Here is a 19,510-nt window from a genome sequence, read left to right on the forward strand (position 1 = left end):
TGTATTCTTGCCACCACTTCTTAATATCTTCTGCTTCTGTTAGGTCCATACCATTTCTGTCCTTTATTGAGTCCATTTTTGAATGAAATGTTCCCTTGGCATCTCTGATTTTTTTGAAGAGATCTCTGGTCTTTCCTATTCTATTGTTTTCCTCTATTTCTTTGCATTGATCCCGGAGGAAGGCTTTCTTATCTCTCCTGGCTATTCTTTGGAACTCTGCATTCAAATGGTAATATCTTTCCTTTTCTCCTTTGCTTTTTGCTTCTCTTCATTTCACAGCTATTTGTAAGGCCTCCTCAGACAACCATTTTGCCTTTTTGCATTTCTTTTCCATGGGGATGGTCTTGATCCCTGACTCCTGTACAATGTCATGAACCTCCATAGTTCATCAGGCACTCTATCAGATCTAGTCCCTTAAATCTATTTCTCACTTCCACTGTATAGTCACAAGGAATTTGATTTATGTCATACCTGAATGGTCTAGTGGTTTTCCCTACTTTCTTCAATTTAAGTCTGAATTTGGCAATAAGGAGTTCATGATCTGAGCCACAATCAGCTCCCGTTCTTGTTTTTGCTGACTGTATAGAGCTTCTCCGTCTTTGGCTGCCAAGAATATAATCAGTCTGATTTCGGTATTGACCATCTGGTGATGTCCGTGTGTGGAGTCTTCTCGAGGCCTGTAAAGCCAGCTCTGTTAGGTACAATTTGTCTCTACCCACTAGTCTGCTTCTGGCCTGTTTATTCTGTTGATTCAGTTGTGTGTGTCCTGTTTCTTTTTTCTAATTCAAAATATGGATATATACCCAGGACTCATTTCCTGGCCTTGTGTTCTCACTGTATATTCATATATATTTATGCTGAAATAGTATTCTTCTTTCTTAATTTTTTAACTCTTAAGATACCAAACTATGTGTGGACATTATACCAGACTCTTCTTATCTATAATTAAATTCCTTTTCATATATCTCTTTCTTCATGGCAAAAAAATTCCTTGGATAGTTATGATCCTGATTATGGGTGGCCTGATTCAAGGCCCTGGATTAATCCATGGGAGGCATTATGTCAGTGTTCAACAGTATAGGATAGGTTTTGATATCAAACTTGCACTGAATTCCATCTGTTTGCTAGATGTGTGTGACCTTGAGCAAAACAGTGCCTGCTCTCTTTGAGTTTACATTGTAGAGAAAAATAGACAAATAATGAAGTACTGTCAGGCACTGTTCATTACAATGGAGGAAAAATAGATCAGCACAAATAAAGAGAACTGATAGCGTAGAGTGGGAAGCACACTGTTATTTAACATAGTGTGGTTAGGAAAAGGCTTTTCTGATAAGGTCACATTGGAACAGGGAGCTGTGAAGTAGGAAGCTAACTATGTATTCCAAGCAGAGGGAATAGTCAGTACAAAGGTTCTGAAGGAGTTTATCCCATGTCTTTAAAGAATAACAGGGAGAACATTTGTGTAAAGAGGTTTGGCAAGGGAAAAAGAAGCTACATGAGATCAGAAGTATTAAAGGAGGAAAGGATCTTATAGACCATTATATAAATGTTGTATTTGGAGAGAATTCAGAAGCCAGTGGAGAGTTTAGAGCAGGTGATAAAGTTTTCTGCCTTATATTTTTAAAAGATGGCCCTGGCTGATGTGGAAAATAGATTGAAGAAGAGGCAGGGACTGAAGCAAGAGGATCAACTTAGAAGACTGTTAGCATATAATTCAGGCAAGAAGTAATAGTGGCTTAGATGAGGATGTTATGATGATGGTGGGAAAAGTTATCAAGTTCTGAATATATTTCATAAATAGAGCCATCAGCATTTGCTGAAGGATTGAGCTCTTGGTTACTACACTATATCTTGGGTTTTTGTTTGTTTTGTTTTGTAGAAAATTCATGAGATACAAATAGAAAAAGAAATTATCTTTTGTCTTTTCAGAGGTGACCACTTAAAATTATGATGCATATCCTTTTTAGTTTTTATGATGTTGTATCTGCACAGACATAAACTCGTGCACAATGCATTGTTTAAACAAACTTTATATGTAATGAACCTTTTTCTCTATCATTAGATATTGCCCAGCATTTTAATGACAGCATACTCTTCTCTTGCGGGAGTGAGTTACAGTTTATTTGACTCCCTGTCAATATTTAGTATGCTTTCAGGTTTTTCCCTGTTTGGATAGCATTTGAGAAAGCATCCGTACATTTCTTTAAGCATATGTATGATAAGGAAAACAAATCTCCAACTACTTTTTGAGACCTGGAAATAGCCACAAGTGAGGCCTTATAAGCTCATGAAATAACATTTCTGCTTATAGTTTCTTGGCTTTATAGTTACCCTCGGGTTTCAATTTATCCCCTTTTGATTTTGATACTAATAGATAAGACTTTGAGTTTCATAATATTTAGTAGGTACACTGTAATAGGAGCAAATGTGTTGTTACGTGGGCTGTTATACTAATTTCTATATTATACTCAGGAAACTAAAATCACACCTGTTGAGAGGTTGCAGCTGCTGCTGCTAAGTCACTTCAGTCGTGTCCGACTCTGGGCAACCCCGTAGACGGCAGCCCACCAGGCTCCTCTGTCCCTGGGATTCTCCAGGCAAGAACACTGGAGTGGGTTGCCATTTCCTTCTCCAGTGCATGAAAGTGAAAGTGAAGTAGCTCAGTCGTGTCCGACTCTGTGCGACCCCATGGACGGCAGCCTACCAGGCTCCTCCGTCCATGGGATTTTCCAGGCAAGAGTACTGGAGTGGGCTGCCATTGCCTTCTCCGCAGCATGTGCTACTATATGCTAAATACTATATTGAGTCTTAAATTCAACGTTCACAGTAACTCTGTGCAGTAAATACTATTACTACTGCCTTTTTCCTTTTTTTTTTTTTAAACATTTTAGAAAACTTAGAAAACTCAAGCTTGGTAGGGTGAAGGCAGTATAAAATCCTGGTTAAGGGAGGTAGAACGGCCGTTAACTGGCCGGGGTCGTCATGCGGTTTCTTTACAGACTCGCTGGTGTGTGACAGCACATAACCTGCGAGAGGCCCTAGTATGCAGATGAGGATGTGACAATGAGTTTGGAGTTGCCTTCAACTTTGGGGGAAACAGAAGAAACTGAAGCACAAAACAGAAACTTAGAGAAGCTGAAAGAAGCTAAAGTATTTAAAAACATATTAAATGGGTATCACTCCTTATCTTGAAATGTTCTCAAATGTCATAGCACGAGACAACCATGGTGGCACTGTGAATATAAGCCCAAAAGAAGATGGCAGCAACAGACCGTGGTACACGTCTGCACTCTTTTCCAATCTCCACGGCCACCACCTGCCTCCACAGGCTCCACCTGAGGATTCTCAGAGCTGCAGGAACGAGAGTTTTTTCCAGCTTCTATCCTCATGGTGACTCCCCATGCAGTTACTTGAGAGCTGTGGTAAACCATTTCTCTGTAATAAAAATACCCATGATACTCTTCTCTACTGCCTCTTTGAAATGTAAGATGGCAGTATTAAAAAAAAAAAGATGGCAGTATTAAAATTGCTTATATTGAATGTACTGTCATTTCCAAAATTCTTCACATGGCCAAATAAAAATATTCTCTTTGAGTAGGCAAAAATAAATAAATAAATAAAAAATAAAATCCTGGTTAAAAACAAACTCTGAAGCTAGACTGCCCAGGTTTGAATCTTGACTTAGCAGTTATTGGCTCTGTAACCTTGGGAAGTTACTAACTTCTTTGTGCTTCTTTTCTTTTTTTAATGGACATTACTTTTCTTGTTATGAGTACAAAATAATGACACAATTAAAGTGTTTCTCACATTATGACAATCTGGATTTTCATCTTCCCCTCACAGCAAGGAATACAGTTTCCCTTCAATATCCTAAACTGTTTCTAAGGACCCCACACTTGCTTTGCCTTGCTTTGTTGAATTCTTCCTTTCTGCTAGCATGGCTAACATGGCCAGCTTCTTTTCTCATTATTAAAATTTTTTTTACCCAAGTCTACAAATAACGAATGCTGGAGAGGGTGTAGAGAAAAGGGAACCTTCTTACACTGTTGGTAGGAATATAAATTGGTGCAGCCATTATGGAAAACAGTGTGGAGGTTTCCCAATAAACAAAAACTAGAGTTGCTGTATGATCCAGCAATCTCACTGCTGGGCATTTATCTGGATAAAACTATAATTCAGAAAGATGCGTGCACCCTCATCTTCACAGCAGCACTGTTCATAATAGCCAAGACATGGAAACAACCTACATATCCATCAACAGATGAATGGATAAAGAAAACGTGGTATAAACGTACAGTGGTATAACTACTCAGCTGTAAAAAAGAATGAAATGCCATTAACAGTAACATGGATAGATCTAAAGACTGTCACACTGAGTAAAGTAAGTCAAAGACAAATATCATATGATATAATTTATATGTGGGCTCTAAAATATGACACAAAGGAACCTATCTATGAAACAGGAACAGACTCAAAGAGAACAGACTTGCAGTTGCCAAGGGAGGGAAAGGAGTCTGGAGTCAGCAGTTGCAAACTATTATACATGGAATGGGTAAACAGGTTCTATCATATAGCACAGGTAACTAAAATCAATATTCTGTGATAAACTATAATGGAAAATAGGGGGAAAAAATTTATATATATAACTGAGTCACTTTGCTGTAAAGCAGAAATTGCAAGTCAACTATATCTCAAGTTAAAACAATTTTTAAAAATTCCTTATCTTAAAAGTATGGTCCCTAGTTTCCAGAATGTGATTAGTAAGTATCATTTCTCATTCAAGGAACTAAGTTTCCCTGGAGATAATAGACTGGCTGAATCCACAATTAAGGCAGGAAATGTACAAACTTATCCTGAAATATTGTGTCCAGAAAACAAGTAAACTATCAAAAACTGTAAGGGTCAAGGGGGAAAAAAAGGAAAGCCACTTGAGACTACTATTAGCTAAATACAAGACAATTTGAGTATTAAAAAAAAAAGGCAAACAGTTGGAAAACATAAAATATATGAAACCTAATTTACAATAATGCTAAAAATAATCCAGTTGTTACATCCAAAAGATATTAAGAAACTAGTTTACTATTCTAAAAATTGGTAAAGAAAAATAAAGAAAGAACCAGACATTTATACTCTTTGCCTCCTATGAACCATACTTCAGGTTAACCAAAATGATTATGTGACAAAGTTCTGCACAGGAGAATTCCAGGTAAGAAAGAAATGACAGAATGCTACATTTCCCAACCTCTAATAAAATAATGGAACCAAGTCATGACCATCAATAGCTGCTAAAACCACTAGAGGAAAGTCTAATGGAGAAATTAAATGATAGATCAGGCTGACAATACCTGAACCCACTAATTTATCTTAATATAATAACAAGAGAGCCAGCTGAAAATTGGCATTCTCACAAATAAACAAGAGAAAACAAGTGAAGAAAAGAAAACACAAACCAGAGTTTAATCTAGCCTCTTTAGAAAAAACAGAGGAATTATGCCACACAACACCATGTGGAAATCTCTGTAAGACAAATGGCCTAGTTTCTTCAATAATAAATGAGAAAGAAGTGTGGGGCTATGGAGAGAAATCCATGACTTAACAAATTTTATATTAAACAAATGTAATGTGCAGACTCTGAAAAAAAATACTTAGGATTAAAAAATATGAATCAGCTTGGGAAATTTGAACTCATGACTTGCTATTAAGAAATCATTGGGACTTCCCCCTGGTCCAGTGGTTAAGAATCTGGCTTGCAATGCAGGGACGTGGGTTCAATCCCTGGTTAGGGAATTAGGATGCGATCCCTGATCAAGGAACTAAGATCCCACACGTCACAGAGCAACTAAGCCAGCAGGCCACAACTACTGAAGCCTGCATGCCACAAGAGAGTCTGTTCACTGCAATGAAAGATTCCACACGATGTGACTCAGACCTGACGGAGCCAAATAACAAATGAAAAAAAAGAAAGAAAGGAAGTATTAGTTGTCATGGAGTGATAATGGTATCATGGTTTTGGGGTGGGATGAAGGGTCTGTTGTTTCAGAGATAAACCGAAGCAGTCACAGAAGAAATTATATAATATAAGCAGTGTACATAGGAAGGTAACAGACACAATAAGGTCTGCCTGTGTTCATAATTAAGTTGGTGACTAGTGCATGAAGCTGGGAGGTCAGAGAGGTTGCAGATACATTTTTAAATATTTTTCACCATCTTCATTTGTAAATAAGAATTCTAAGAATGTTAGTGAGCCAATTTTTAATAGTCATTAATACTCACTGTATTTAAGATTTTCATGACCTATGTTTAGGTAGAGTAATGCTTCTTTCTTTTCTTTCTTTGGTCTTTGTGTAGATTGCTTCTATCTTTGCTTTTGCTACCTGTGGAGGTTTTAAGGGCAAAACAGAAATTCAAGTGTCTTGTGATAAAGGTGCTGAGAATAAAACGATTACAGCTACTTTTGGTTATCCATTCAGGTAAGTTTGCTTTTGGGGTTTAACAACTCTTTTCACTCATTAAGATTTCCCAACAACTTATTAATCTTGGGAGTTAGACATTTTTAATTTCATGCTCATTTGTAAGTAGTGATCATTGTTACTGAAAGTATGGTGTGTGGACCAGTGCCTATCTGCAGACTGTTTTCCTGAACTGTGATGAAATAAATACAGAAAATGACAGTAAGCATTCAGAAACTTTCATATGACATTGCCTTGACACTTTTATTCTGTCATCCCACAGTGGATTGGAAATTTCAAAAGAAGACTGCTCTGTCACCTTAGTTTGAGAAGCCATGTTGTAGAAGCAAACACAGCTTATGAAAAATCCAACTTTCTCATGTATTTGCAGTTACTAATGTGCAATGTATAGCTTTAAGACATGGATTTATATAAAGTGAAGAGTTCCTATGTTTCTTTCAGCAGCCTAAAACTTTATTTTCTGAATATTTATGGCTGTTTTGTTCTGTTTGACCTCAGTATTCATTAAATGTTTACTCCATCTGTCCTGTGTTTAAGTAAGGGTGTGAATCTTTCCCTGCTTACTGACTGCTTACTTAATTCTCTAGACTCAGTTTTTCTGTTCAATGAATTTAAACCATTTAAGGTTGCTTTGATGATTAAATAAAATCTTACATTAAAGATATGTCAGATAGCAAGTGCTTCGTAATCAATCTTTGCCTCTCTATCTCTCAGTCCTCTTATAAAGTTATAGCATCTTTAGTGATAAGTGCTTTTGTGATTTATGGATAGAGAAAATTAAAGACTTTGTGGAGTTAGCTAATTAGTGAGAGTTAAAATGTGAATCATTATAATTGACTCTCCTGGTGCTAGTCACACAGACTTTGCCTCCTAGAATGGAATACAGTTTCTCAGATTGTAAGCCATTTTGTAACAGTGCTATTAATCTGCTAAGTTTTTGTTACAGGAAGATATTATCTGGGTGTGAAAGTGTTTAATTCAGTCTGTATTCAGTCTATCATAAGCCAAGTATCAGGTGTAATATATGATTTATATACGTATGAAAATTTTAATTTACTTAAATATTTGAATTTTTCTCTTTTTTTTTAAAAGGAAAGTGTTTTAATATATTTTGGGAGTATATTTTACTTAAATATTCTGCCTATGTGTTTCTGTTAGAAGAGTCCAAGTAATTCATAAATTTGTGCCTATTTTTTAATAGGTTGAATGAAGCATCATTTCAGTCACCTCAAGGTGTAAATGTCTGTCATGTAGATTGGAAAAATTATGTCCTTATTGGAGATTACTCCTCTTCCTCGCAGTTCTATGTTACTTTTGCAGTCTTTGTCTTCCTGTACTGCATTGCTGCTCTTCTCCTCTATGTTGGTTACACAAACCTGTATCGTGATAATCGAAAGCTTCCCATGACTGTAAGTAATCACTTTCTTTTTATACAAAAATAATTTATGTAGGTATATATTACATTTGAATTTAAATATGGATTTTCTTACACTGGGAAAAAAAAAACTCTTGGCATAAACCAGTTTCAACATGTCTTGACTTCTGCACGAGTTTATGCTTGCTCTTGTCGTGTTTAACCCAATTCTTGTAGCCTGTTGCAACACTTCCTCTGTGCTCCTTATACAGAGAGAGGTTTGTTTGTATTTAACTCTATTTTAACCTGGAAAGAACTCGAATATGGGACAAAGCATATTAGGTTGCAAATAGCAGGGAAATTAAATAGAAATTAATGTATTTGATTTGAAGAATTGCTAACAATGCTAGTAGTCTCATAACTGTTTTCCTGTTTTTTATCTTTTTTCTCTTTTCTCAGAGATATCCCCTTTATGCCTGACACCTGGTCTATATTCTTAAATTCTTTAATTTAAATTCTGACCAAGGTAATTCTATAAAAGTTATAGAATTTGGCATTAGTGGCATTCATGAGCTAATTCTGAATCTTTAAGATGCCAACAAAGGATTTGGATTTGAAGTCCTAATACCTTTTTTGGCTTCAGGGTCTACTGAGCTAGAAATAAAAATAATCTCTGAGATTTAGTTAGTAGAATTCCCCTAGATTGTTGGCAGCAAATCCAGAGATAAACTGTAGTTTTAAAGTGGACGTCCACTACCAAAGAATAACTGTGAAGTCCGTATTGGTGTTACTGCTTTAAAGAGACAACAGAGATGTTTTCGTGATACTGGTCATTGATATCCTAAGAAAGCAGTAACTGCTCACATCTACTTATTATTTGTGAAGTTGCTTTAAAGGATAGGTCAAATTATTGAATAATAGGTTTTATTTATCTACTTATTTATTTTTAATTTTTGCTGCCTGGATCATAAGAATGCAGATGGTAAGTAAGTAATAAAACAGTATTTTATCCATCATATTTATTTCATTTCATGTATCTGAGAAGAAGTTCTCAAACCTGATATTTTTATAAAACATTTCTTGGTTGTTAAGTGACTTTCAAAAGATAGACATCAGCCATTTTAATTTGCAGTACTTAATAGAAATTTCATGTTAGTAATCTGTAACTTCTGTGGACTTTTCAAGCCTTATTTATATTTTGTTAAAGTTCTTTATAGATTAAATTCTAAATGAAGATATTTCTTGCCATCTTGTCATTATCCCAACAAATTTTAAGTTAAATCTAGCAATGAACCTTTTATTTCTCTTATTTTGTTTATTAAGCCTTAAAAATATGACAGGGTTTTTTTTTTTTTTCATTTATTTTTATTAGTTGGAGGCTAATTACTTTACAGTATTGTAGTGGTTTTTGCCATACATTGACATGAATCAGCCATGGATTTACATGTGTTCCCCATCCCGATCCCCCCTCCCACCTTCCTCCCCATCCCATCCCTCTGGGTCTTCCCAGTGCACCAGCCCCGAGCACTTGTCTCACGCATCCAACCTGGGCTAGTGATCTGTTTCACCCTTGATACATGACAGTTTTTAAAGCAGCATTCAAATCTGCTTTGGAGGAGGCTTTTTCTGCCTAATAAAACTATAAAACTGATTTAGTTGTATCATTCAGAAAAGTCAAAAATAATTTTCCACCTCAGAGTGATCATATAGAGAAATAATAATGGTCCTATAGAGACATAATCCAGAATTAGTTCTGTAAGTGTTTTTTTGCTCATACAGTGTATGAACAGTGTATGATGGATACTTCTTATTTGTAAAAGTCCAGCTTCTAAATTAAATTTTGAATTTTACTTTAACCATATAAATGTAAAAAAAAACTTTTGTGATGCCTAAAATTTTAACTATAGCCAAACATGACATGAATTTTTTTTAAGTACCATTTGTTAATGACTTGTGCTCTTTCATCAGTGTTCTCAGTTCTCTGCTAAGATATCTCTAGGAGAATTTCAATTGTGACATTTTAAAATCAAACTTAGTTTTTAAATAAATTCAGCACATTTTTGTGCTAAATAGTGAGAGCTTAAGGGTTCTAGGCTGTGTGGAGGATCAGAAATACCATATAATGAAACCAAACAAAGATAGGATATCCCAAATCCTAAAGCTCTGTTATGAATTATATCCTTCTTATTGGTAGCACTAGGGCTGCCACAGGCATGTTGTGCATTGCATAATTCCAGGTGGCATTGTTCATGTAGAACTAGCTAGAGTCCTTAGTCACATGGACTGTCTTCAGAGGCCTCATTTCTCCCACTTCCCTTCATTCTAAGATTACTTCATGCATCATTGTCAGAAAAGAACCTGCTTTTGAAATATAAAAATGTCATCCCAAGCCTTTAATAGCTTGGACATAAAGAGCATAATCAGGAAAAAAAAATTTGTGGTTTTTTGATTAGGAATTTGGAAGGAAGAAACCTTAAAATTAAGATTTGACATCTGTTGGTCAAAATGATGAACTTTAGCCCAGAGAGAATTTAACATGTGATAATCTCATACTGATTACCAGCTCTTTCTAGCAAGTGCTTAGAAAACATTTGCCACAGCACAAAATACAGCAGAGTACAGCAGCAAAAAGGCGAGCACTCCCACAGTGCAAAACACTTAACATTTCTATTCTTTTCTCTTTGGTACACATTTTTTAAAGAGCAGTAGCAGTGGAGGGCTTAAATGCAAATACTGTGCCACCATGCTTGTAAGATGAGTCATTGTTCGCTAATGCAAGATCTTTATTCAGTGCCAGCTTGACTAGGTGGACAAGCTATATATAACAGTTTCTGTATCTCATATGTGATCACTGGTATTTATCTGAGATAAATGACTAAAAGTTCACTGGCAAAAGTAATTTAAAACTAACCAGATTTATTTAAAAAAAAAAAACTCTGTGATAAGCTCCAAAACGCATTTCTGAGCTTGGAGAGATTTTTGCTGCAGATAGTGAGAACTCATAGTCTTGAGCATACCTGAATGCTCAGAATACATCATTAAAAGATACAAATCTTACATTGTTCCCACTTCGGTTGTTAATGTAAAGGAAGACCAAAGGAGATGGAAACTTACACTTTATACTATCCAAATACATACTTTAAAAAAGTGTTAGATTTTTATAGCCAGTACTAGTCGACAGAGTTCTAGTTCCCCAGCAAAATAGATTAAGGAGAGTAAATTTTTTTCTTACTAGTTCAATAAGAAATTATCCAAAATATTAAAAATTCACTTCTATTCTTGAACTGTAATAAGTAGTAAACACTTAGTAGAAAACTTGTAGTGACAGGGTGTTTTGAGAGAGATTTTGTTGTTGTTGTTCTTAATATAATGAGCGTTCTTAAAATTTTGTAGTCATGAATTTAAAAAGAGACAAGTCATCCTGGATGTGTGCTTTTCACCATCTCGCTGTTCATATCATAGGGCATTAGATTTAACTGAAATTAGAGGTTCGCCAGAACAATATGAGAAAGCAGGGGAGGGTAAGGGAACTGAGAGTATATGTAAGAGATTATAATGAAGAACCTTAGAATCTTAAGTTGAGGGGAATGGAGATCAGATTGTAGATCTCAGTGGGGTCAAAGGAGTTTTAAGGTTGGGGTGCCAAAGAGAATGAGCTAGAAAGAGAGGTGATATTTGAGAGGGGTGATTCAAACAGAGATTATGGAGGTATACAGTTATTGGTGACAACAGAGTCCGATATTTGATCCCAAAGAGGGAGAGGCTTAGCTTAGTAAGATAAGGTTGTGATGAGGGCTTTATAAAACTTCTGATTCTCCATGTAAAAATCTTAGACTCTTCAGAAGATGACAGTTGTAGCACAGGCACTGCCCTGACAATAGTAAACAGTAGTGTTTGCTGTGTTGATTGTGGCCTTTTTTTATAAAGTATGTCATTTCTCAGGACTGAGAGTTCAACATGGTTTCCTTGGTGGCGGATTTAAAATTTTGTATCTTTAAGTATTCATTTTTTTTTTATTATTAGTTGGAGGCTAATTACTTTACATCATTACAGTAGTTTTTGTCATACATTGAAATGAATTAGCCATGGATTTACATGTATTCCCCATCCCAGTCCCCCCTCCCACCTCTAAGTATTCATTATTAATTCATACTTATTTTTGCTTTAGGACTTTGTAATTACTATTGTTGCGACTTTTTTGTGGTTGGTGAGCACTTCAGCCTGGGCTAAAGCTCTTACAGATATTAAAACAGCTACTGGTCCCAGCATTGTCCAGGAGCTTAAGCCTTGTAGTATTCAAGGAACGTTGTGCCAGTTCGTCTCTGTGACGAGTATGGGGTCCCTAAACGTATCTGTGGTGAGTATGCAGTGTTTATAAAATAATTTATTTCACTTACTAGAAAAGCCTTACAGTGACTTAGTAAAACAATAGTTTTAATAAATCCCTGGATGAATATGTTGATTTTATCTTTATCAAGCTTATCAGAATCCTAGTTATATAGTCTTTATAACAGCAAAAAAAAGTTTATGAAGAAAATTATTACTTGTAAACAAGCTTAGACAAGATCATGGTTACGTTTTTATTAACGTTAACTAGGCAAGACTTTGACCCTAAAGGCTCTAATATAACATTTATTAAGACTGTGTGCTAAGGTCATTACACATATGTCAATTCTGAGAGGAATGTGGGAAGTGGTGTTACTATCTTCATTTATAACTGGCAGAGAATATAGCTTGCATGTTAAATCACTTAAGGGGACAGGGCAGGTAAGTCGGCAAAGCCAAGGTTTGAACCAGATCTGACTTCTGTTGTTACTGTTTAGTCCCTAAGTCATGTCTGACTCTTTGTGACCCCATGAACTGTCCTCTGTCCATGGACATTAGCCCTTTCTCTAATTTGATTTGCTCTGGGTCTCTGAAAATAGTACTTTCATAGTTCCTTAAATAATCCTAAAATTTTGGCCTCTAAATTTAAATATTTTTGTCTGGTATTTTATCCAAATACAGATATATTATTAATATAATGAGGGTATTACTTTTAAGGAGATTTCATGTCTTTTCAAGAAAGTATTTTTCCAGTGGATAAAGTTGGTCTTGCCTTACAAAGCAATTTGGCCAAATTTTTGTTTTAGAAGTCTTTTTTTTTTTCTCCATATATATTGATGGTGAGCTGAGATATTTTCAGAAGTGTTTTATACCCAAATAATACAAAAGATAGAAGAAAGCAGTTTGGGGCTTCCCTGGTAGCTCATTGGTAAAGAGCCCACTTGCCAGTGCGGGAGACGCAGGTTCCATCCCTGGGTCGGGAAGGTCCCCTGGAGGAGGAAATGGCAACCCGGTCCAGTGTTCTTGCTGGGAAATGCCATGGACAGAGGAGCATGGCGGGCTACAGCCCATGGCGTGGCAAAACTCGACTTAGCGACTAAACAACAGCACAAGTACCCAAGCTTTTTACCCTACTCTTACCTCATAGGTCAATACTATTCTTGTCTTTATTTAAAAAAAACAAAAATACTGTGAAAATAGGATATCTTCAGTTCCTTCATCTCTGAGACTTTGAACTTTCAGATTTGTACCTAGGAAGGCTGATTTCTTTTAGGTTGATTATTACAGGATGTGACATAACGTTTTCTTCTATGACTTCTTTTCTCTTGTGGCTGCAGCTGTGGAAGCAAAGGTGATGGTAGGAGGGGGATGAAGTAGGGAAGTAGGAAAAGGTGCACAAAGAACGTTTATAACCAACTCAGATGGGAGAAAGTAAAACCCCTCCTAGTGAAGGAACCGTGGATTCCTGTTGTTCTCTTTACCTGAAGCCACTAGAGTCTAAATATAAAGTAGTAAAAGGAAGGTCTTACTTTTCTCAAACAAATTTAGTTCCTTTTTTTAATTGGTAATAATGCACATGTAAAAATAAATATCTTTTAGTCATGATTTGATATGTTACAGATTTAGAGATTTCACTGGGAATAAGGCATTATATATCCAAATCGGGCATTGACATACAGAGTCTTCCTTTTTTATTCCACTTGATGTATAGTTCAGACTTCAAATGAAATGATGGTATATGGCCTGGAAATATTAGATATTTATAGGAAAACTAAGATAGGTATGAAATTTTAATAGTAAACTAGATTTTCATGTTTGTTTTTCTCTTTCTTAGATCTTTGGCTTTCTGAATATGATACTTTGGGGAGGAAATGCCTGGTTTGTGTATAAGGAGACCAGCTTTCACAGTCCATCAAATACCACTTCTCAAGGAGGTATTCCTCCTCCAACTGGAATATAATTTAAGGGAGAAGTACACTGTATGAAATAAATGTCTGTACTATGACCTGTTGCCAACACCTTGAGAAGCATTTTTTGTTTCTAATAAAAGTAATGGCTTTTTCAGTAAATTGGTGGGTTTAAAATTTTGCTGCTTTTTTACATAAAGCTTGTGCCTTTCCTAGAAATTTAAGATGTAAATGTATTCTCACATGTGAATTTGAAAATTCAGGGGCCTATTATGAGATGATACACATTTTTAAATGAATGGTAATTTCTTCACTAAGTTGTTTTCCTTCCGAAGTGTTTACACCTTAAGCCTTAACATATATCTTCACTCAGAAAAGAGTTTTATTGTCATATCATAATAGGAGGAAAATCTGTTTTGAAATATACACTACTGTAAGTTTGTACAGATCATATTCCCAAGACCTGTCTTTGTTTAAGAAAGTCTTGATTACATAAATCATATTTAGAAAAAACATTTAGTTAACAGTTTATATCTGAACATTGTTTATATGTTATGAAAAATGCTTAATTACAAAGACTGATGTATGTTTTATTTCTGTTTTTCTAAATGACCTACAGTACTTGGTAGGTGTACTAAAATTGTTTGGGGAGTGGGGTTTAGAGATTTCTAATAGATGTAGAGTTAATTTGATAATTCTCTCGCATGAGGTGTAAGCTTCCATATGCTGGTTATTTAATAGATTTGCTACATAAGTAAAACATGGTTCACCTAGATACTTTGATATGTATGGGCATTACTCCTAGTGGTATTTGTTTGCTGTCTTTTGTTGCTTATGCTCCTTCAGTGCAGGCTGAGACCTAGTCTCCTGCAAGTAGAGTTAAATAATCTACCTTTTTTTGCAGACCCTATTCATAGGATAAAAAAAATTAAGATTGCCTTTTACTTTTGAAACATTTATATTCAATGAAGTTGCTGTCTTGAGTTTAGTATTGATATTGTGAAAATGAATACAATTTGGATTTCACATTTCTTAATGTTTGTTCTTATTTCACAAATGGATAATTAAGGAATTATGCGTCGTAAAGAAGGAACCTAAGTGAGCTATATTATGGGTGTGCTGTCTTTGCTCACACATTTGGGTGTCTTCTGGAATATAGGGCTTATTCACGTTTTGCTTCCTAATCTTTCTGTTGTACAGGGCCAGATCTCCTCTTAGCCACATGATTATTTTTATGTGAAGCACATCTTACTATTGCCTTATTTTGGTTGCTTTTGTTCACAAGAATTGTTAATATGAGAATGTGTATCCACCTTAATAAAGAAGTTAAAATAAAGAGTGCACTGATTGTTATATTATAAAGAAACTTTCATCTTAAAGGCATGAGCAGTATAAAATAGAATTGATTTACAAAGCAAGAAATAGAATATTACAGTAGTTTTGTTTGTTTAATGTTTGGCAAGGAATAAAAAATGCTTTGGAGACCCTGGTTCTATTTTTCTTTCAATCTCATTTTTAAAATGCTTATTTGTAACTTTCAGGTTGAGTTTTACTGATAAACCTTTTCTAATTGACTGTCCAGTTGGCAGCAAAGATTCTTAATTAAAAGTGTATGCTTTGGAGCCAAACTGCCTGAATTTGAATCTTGGCTTCACCACCTACTAGCCATTGTTGGCTCAGTCTTGTCTGATGTTTGCGACCCCATGGACTGTAGCCTGCCAGACACCTCTGTCAACGGGATTTTCCCAGCGAGAATACTGGAGTAGATTGCCATTTCCTACTCCAGGGGATCTTTGCAACCCAGGGATTGAACCCCCGTGTCTTGCAGCTCCTGCATTGGCAGGCAGATTCTTTACCTTTAGGCAAATTACTTACCTCTGTGTGCTTCAGCTTGCTTATCTGAAAAATGAGAGTAAGAATGCTGACCTCAAAGAGTTTTAAGTCAATGGCATTAAATGTTAATAAATAATGAGATCATAGATCTAGGAAAAAGTGCATTCTGTTGCCTTTCACTCTCTGATTTTGAGTCAGTGTTACAGGGTTAAGATTTTTAGGATAATTTCCAGTACAGAAGCAATAAAAGTTTTGCCTTACCAGGTGATAGGTTGCAAGAATTTTTTATAAACAGCATTATTACCAATGTTTTTGTGAATTGAAGTCACTTGAATAAAGATATGCTATAAATGTTAAGGTCAGTTGCTTGCTATATACTTCGTTTCACGTTTAATTGATAAAGTCATGTAGCATTTAAGATAAGTATGGGCTTTCTGGGTGGCTCAGACGGTAAAGAATCTGCCTGTAGCACCGGAGACCTGGGTTCGATCCCTAGGTTCGATCCCTAGGTTGGGTCAGGAAGATCCCCTGGAGAAGGGAATGACAACCCACCCCAATATACTTGCCTGGAAAATACCGTGGACAGAGGAGCCTGGCTGGCTAAGGTCTATGGGGTTGCAAAGAGTCAGACATAACTGAGCGACTAACACTTTAAGATAAGCATAAGAAATAGTATAGAACCAAGTTTCTACCACTAAGGAAAACAAATATTAACATTTTGTTTTATTTATGTCAGATTTGGTTTTGTCTTTTGAAGGAACTAAAGCATTATAGATACAGCCTTTTCCTTGCTGAAGTAGGTTTTTCTTTTCACTATTACAGATAGCACTGAAATATTTTTGCAAAATATGTGAAGGCTTCTCTAGGATATACCACTAGAAGTAGAATAGTTGGCATGTGAAGTATTCACATTTTCAGTTGTAACTTAGGTAGTAAAAATTGTTCAATAAGGTGCGAGTATGGTGTCAGTATAGTCTCCCACTAACAATATGTAAGAGTCCCTGTTGCCTGTATTCTTGCCCTTGCTTGATGCTTGATGTTGTTGGACTGTGCCATTCTAATGGGTTTGTGATACTGTTTGATATTTTTGAATTTGTGTTTCTCAGATTGCGATTGAGGTTGGCTGTCCTTTCCTGTGTTTATTGGTCACTTAGGTTTGCTCTGTATTGCCTGTTCATATCCTTTGCCAATTTTTTCTCTTTTGTCTTTTTCCTATTGATGTGAGGTGCTCTTTATTCTGGATACTAATCCTTTGGCATTTATGTAGATTGCAACTGTCTTCCTCTCCGTAGCTTGTATTTTCACTTTGTGATTTGTCATACAAAAGTTTATCTTAATACTGACTTAACTGTCTTCATGGTGGTGCTTTTTGTGTCCAGAAAGCCCTTCTCACTATCATAAAGATATTCACCCCTCTTTTCTTGAAAATATGTTAGTTTTGTTTTTCACTTTTAGGTCTTTAAACCATTGGGAGTATATTTTTGTATATAGTATAAGGTAGGGATCTAATTTTGATTTTTTAAATACTCCCAATTTTCATGGTACCTATTTAAAAGTTCATCTTTTGTTCCCTCTGTCGTATATCATTCCTGTATTATTTGTAGCTTTTTACATTCTATACCAATCCATGTCAGCCCTGTCACCCTTTAATTACGCAACTTTACAGAAAGAACTGCCATCTGAGAGGATGAGTGCCAAAGCACCATCATCGTCATCACAGTCGTCTTGACTGTCGTGAGCCCTGTACCCTTGCATGTAAACTTTAGGATGAGCTGGTCAAGTTCCGAAAAACCTTTGGGGTTTCAGTTGAAAAAACTGAAATATATATATCAGTTTTGGAGAATTGTCATATTTATAAAATATACTTATGAGCATGGTCTATGTCTCCTTTTATGTCCTTCAATAAAGTTATAATTTTCTGCGTAAAGATTTAGATTGACATTTGTATCTTGTAGCCCTGGTTACTATTGTACATAGTAACACTTAAGTTATGTTCTAAATTAAATTGTAATTTTTATTGCTGGTGTACAGGATTTCTCTATTATTTATTGACTTTATTCATTTTTCTACAAGGCAGTATTCCTAAATCATGTGTGTGTGTGTGTGTGTGTGTGTGTGTGTGTGTATGCTCAGTTGCTAAGTCTTGTCCGACTCTTGCAATCTAATGGACTGTAGCCCGCCAAGCTCCTCTGTCCATGGAATTTTCCTGGCAAAAATACTGGATCAGGTTGCCATTTCCTGCTCCAGGGATCTTCCCCGACCCAGGGATTGAACCTACATCTCTTGCATCCCCTGCATTTACAGGCACATTCTTTTACCCCTCACCACTTCTAAACCTCTTGGTAATTTTAATAATTTGTAGGTTCCTCTAATTTTTGTATAGATAATTATATCATCTGCAAACTGATAGTTTTGTTTTTTCATTATGTTTGGAAATTAGAGTAAATCTTTATTATCTTTAATTATAGTTATACTTGTCATTGGAGTCTATGAAAAATAGAAAATATGCTTATTTGAAAATACAGTTGCTGCCATTTTGCTTCAGTAAACAACCACGGATTTACAGCACCTTGTATATTGGTCATTCTAGTGATATGTAAAATTTGGTCAATATTAATAGTTCTTACATTGTGGAATAGACAAATAAATGGAAAATAGTTACCAATTAAAATTAAAGTGATTGGGAAAAAAATGATTAATACTATTATATAATTTACAATATTATCATACAGAATCTATTTCCTACTGTTTGAATTTGGATTTTACTTGTATAAGAACAGTAATTACAAGTGAAACCTTACTTGCTAGTCAAATTTGAAAAATTTAGCTGTTCAGTTGTTGTTTTTTTTTTTTCTTTGCTGTGCCACACAGCATATAGAATCTAGCTACTTGACCAGGGATCCATCCCACACCCGTTGCAATGGAAGCAGGGAGTCGTAACCAGTGGTCTCAGGCTCTATGATAATCCCTCTTACCCATCTATTCCCCAGCAGTTAATGATCTTTCTATTAGTTTACATTTTTTAAAGTTGTATGTAAATAGAATCATAGAATAAGTATTCTTCTTGTTAGACTTCTTTCACTCAGCATAATTATTTTCAGATCTGTGTTGCATATATCAACAACTTATTCCTTTTTATAGCTATTACACACAGTGTGTGGATATACCACATATGGTTTATACCGTCACCAGCTGGTAGATAACTTGGGCTATTGCCAGTTTGGGGCTGATAGAAATAAAGTTGCTGTGAACATTTATATAAAAGTCTTTGTATGAATATGTTTCTCTTGGGTACATAGCTCAGTGTGGATGGGATGACAGAATCATGTGGTAGAAACATTTAATTTTCTAAGAAACCACCAAGGTGGTTGTGCCATTTTAAATTCTCACCAATAGTGTATGATAGTTCAGTTACTTCACATCTTCATCAACACTTGGTATGGTCAGTCTTTTTAATTTTAGTCATTCTAATAGGTGTGTATATATTTGTGATCCTAATTTGCAATTCTGTAATGGCTAATGTGGGCTTCCCTGGTGGCTCAGTGGTAAAGAACCTGCCTGACAATGCAAGAGCTGCAGATTCAATCCCTGGGTCAGGAAGATCCCCTGGAGAAGGAACT

At 35.6% G+C, this 19,510-nt stretch overlaps 1 protein-coding gene across 3 annotated transcripts in view; it reads left to right on the top strand.

The window, feature by feature from the left end:
• SYPL1 (synaptophysin like 1) overlaps window positions 1-17,918 on the top strand; it is a 34,555-nt gene extending 16,637 nt beyond the window's left edge. For all 3 annotated transcript variants that reach the window (XM_070469282.1, XM_070469286.1, XM_070469289.1), the window contains 4 exons: window positions 6,349-6,470; window positions 7,672-7,879; window positions 11,993-12,181; window positions 13,985-17,918. In XM_070469282.1, coding sequence (XP_070325383.1) covers window positions 6,349-6,470; window positions 7,672-7,879; window positions 11,993-12,181; window positions 13,985-14,110 — 645 coding nt within the window. In that variant the 3' untranslated portion in view covers window positions 14,111-17,918. The remainder of the gene's footprint in view (window positions 1-6,348; window positions 6,471-7,671; window positions 7,880-11,992; window positions 12,182-13,984) is intronic.
• Window positions 17,919-19,510: the final 1,592 nt, after the last annotated feature.

Source organism: Odocoileus virginianus, chromosome 1 (genome assembly GCF_023699985.2).
Source record: "Odocoileus virginianus isolate 20LAN1187 ecotype Illinois chromosome 1, Ovbor_1.2, whole genome shotgun sequence".
NCBI lineage: Eukaryota > Metazoa > Chordata > Mammalia > Artiodactyla > Cervidae > Odocoileus > Odocoileus virginianus.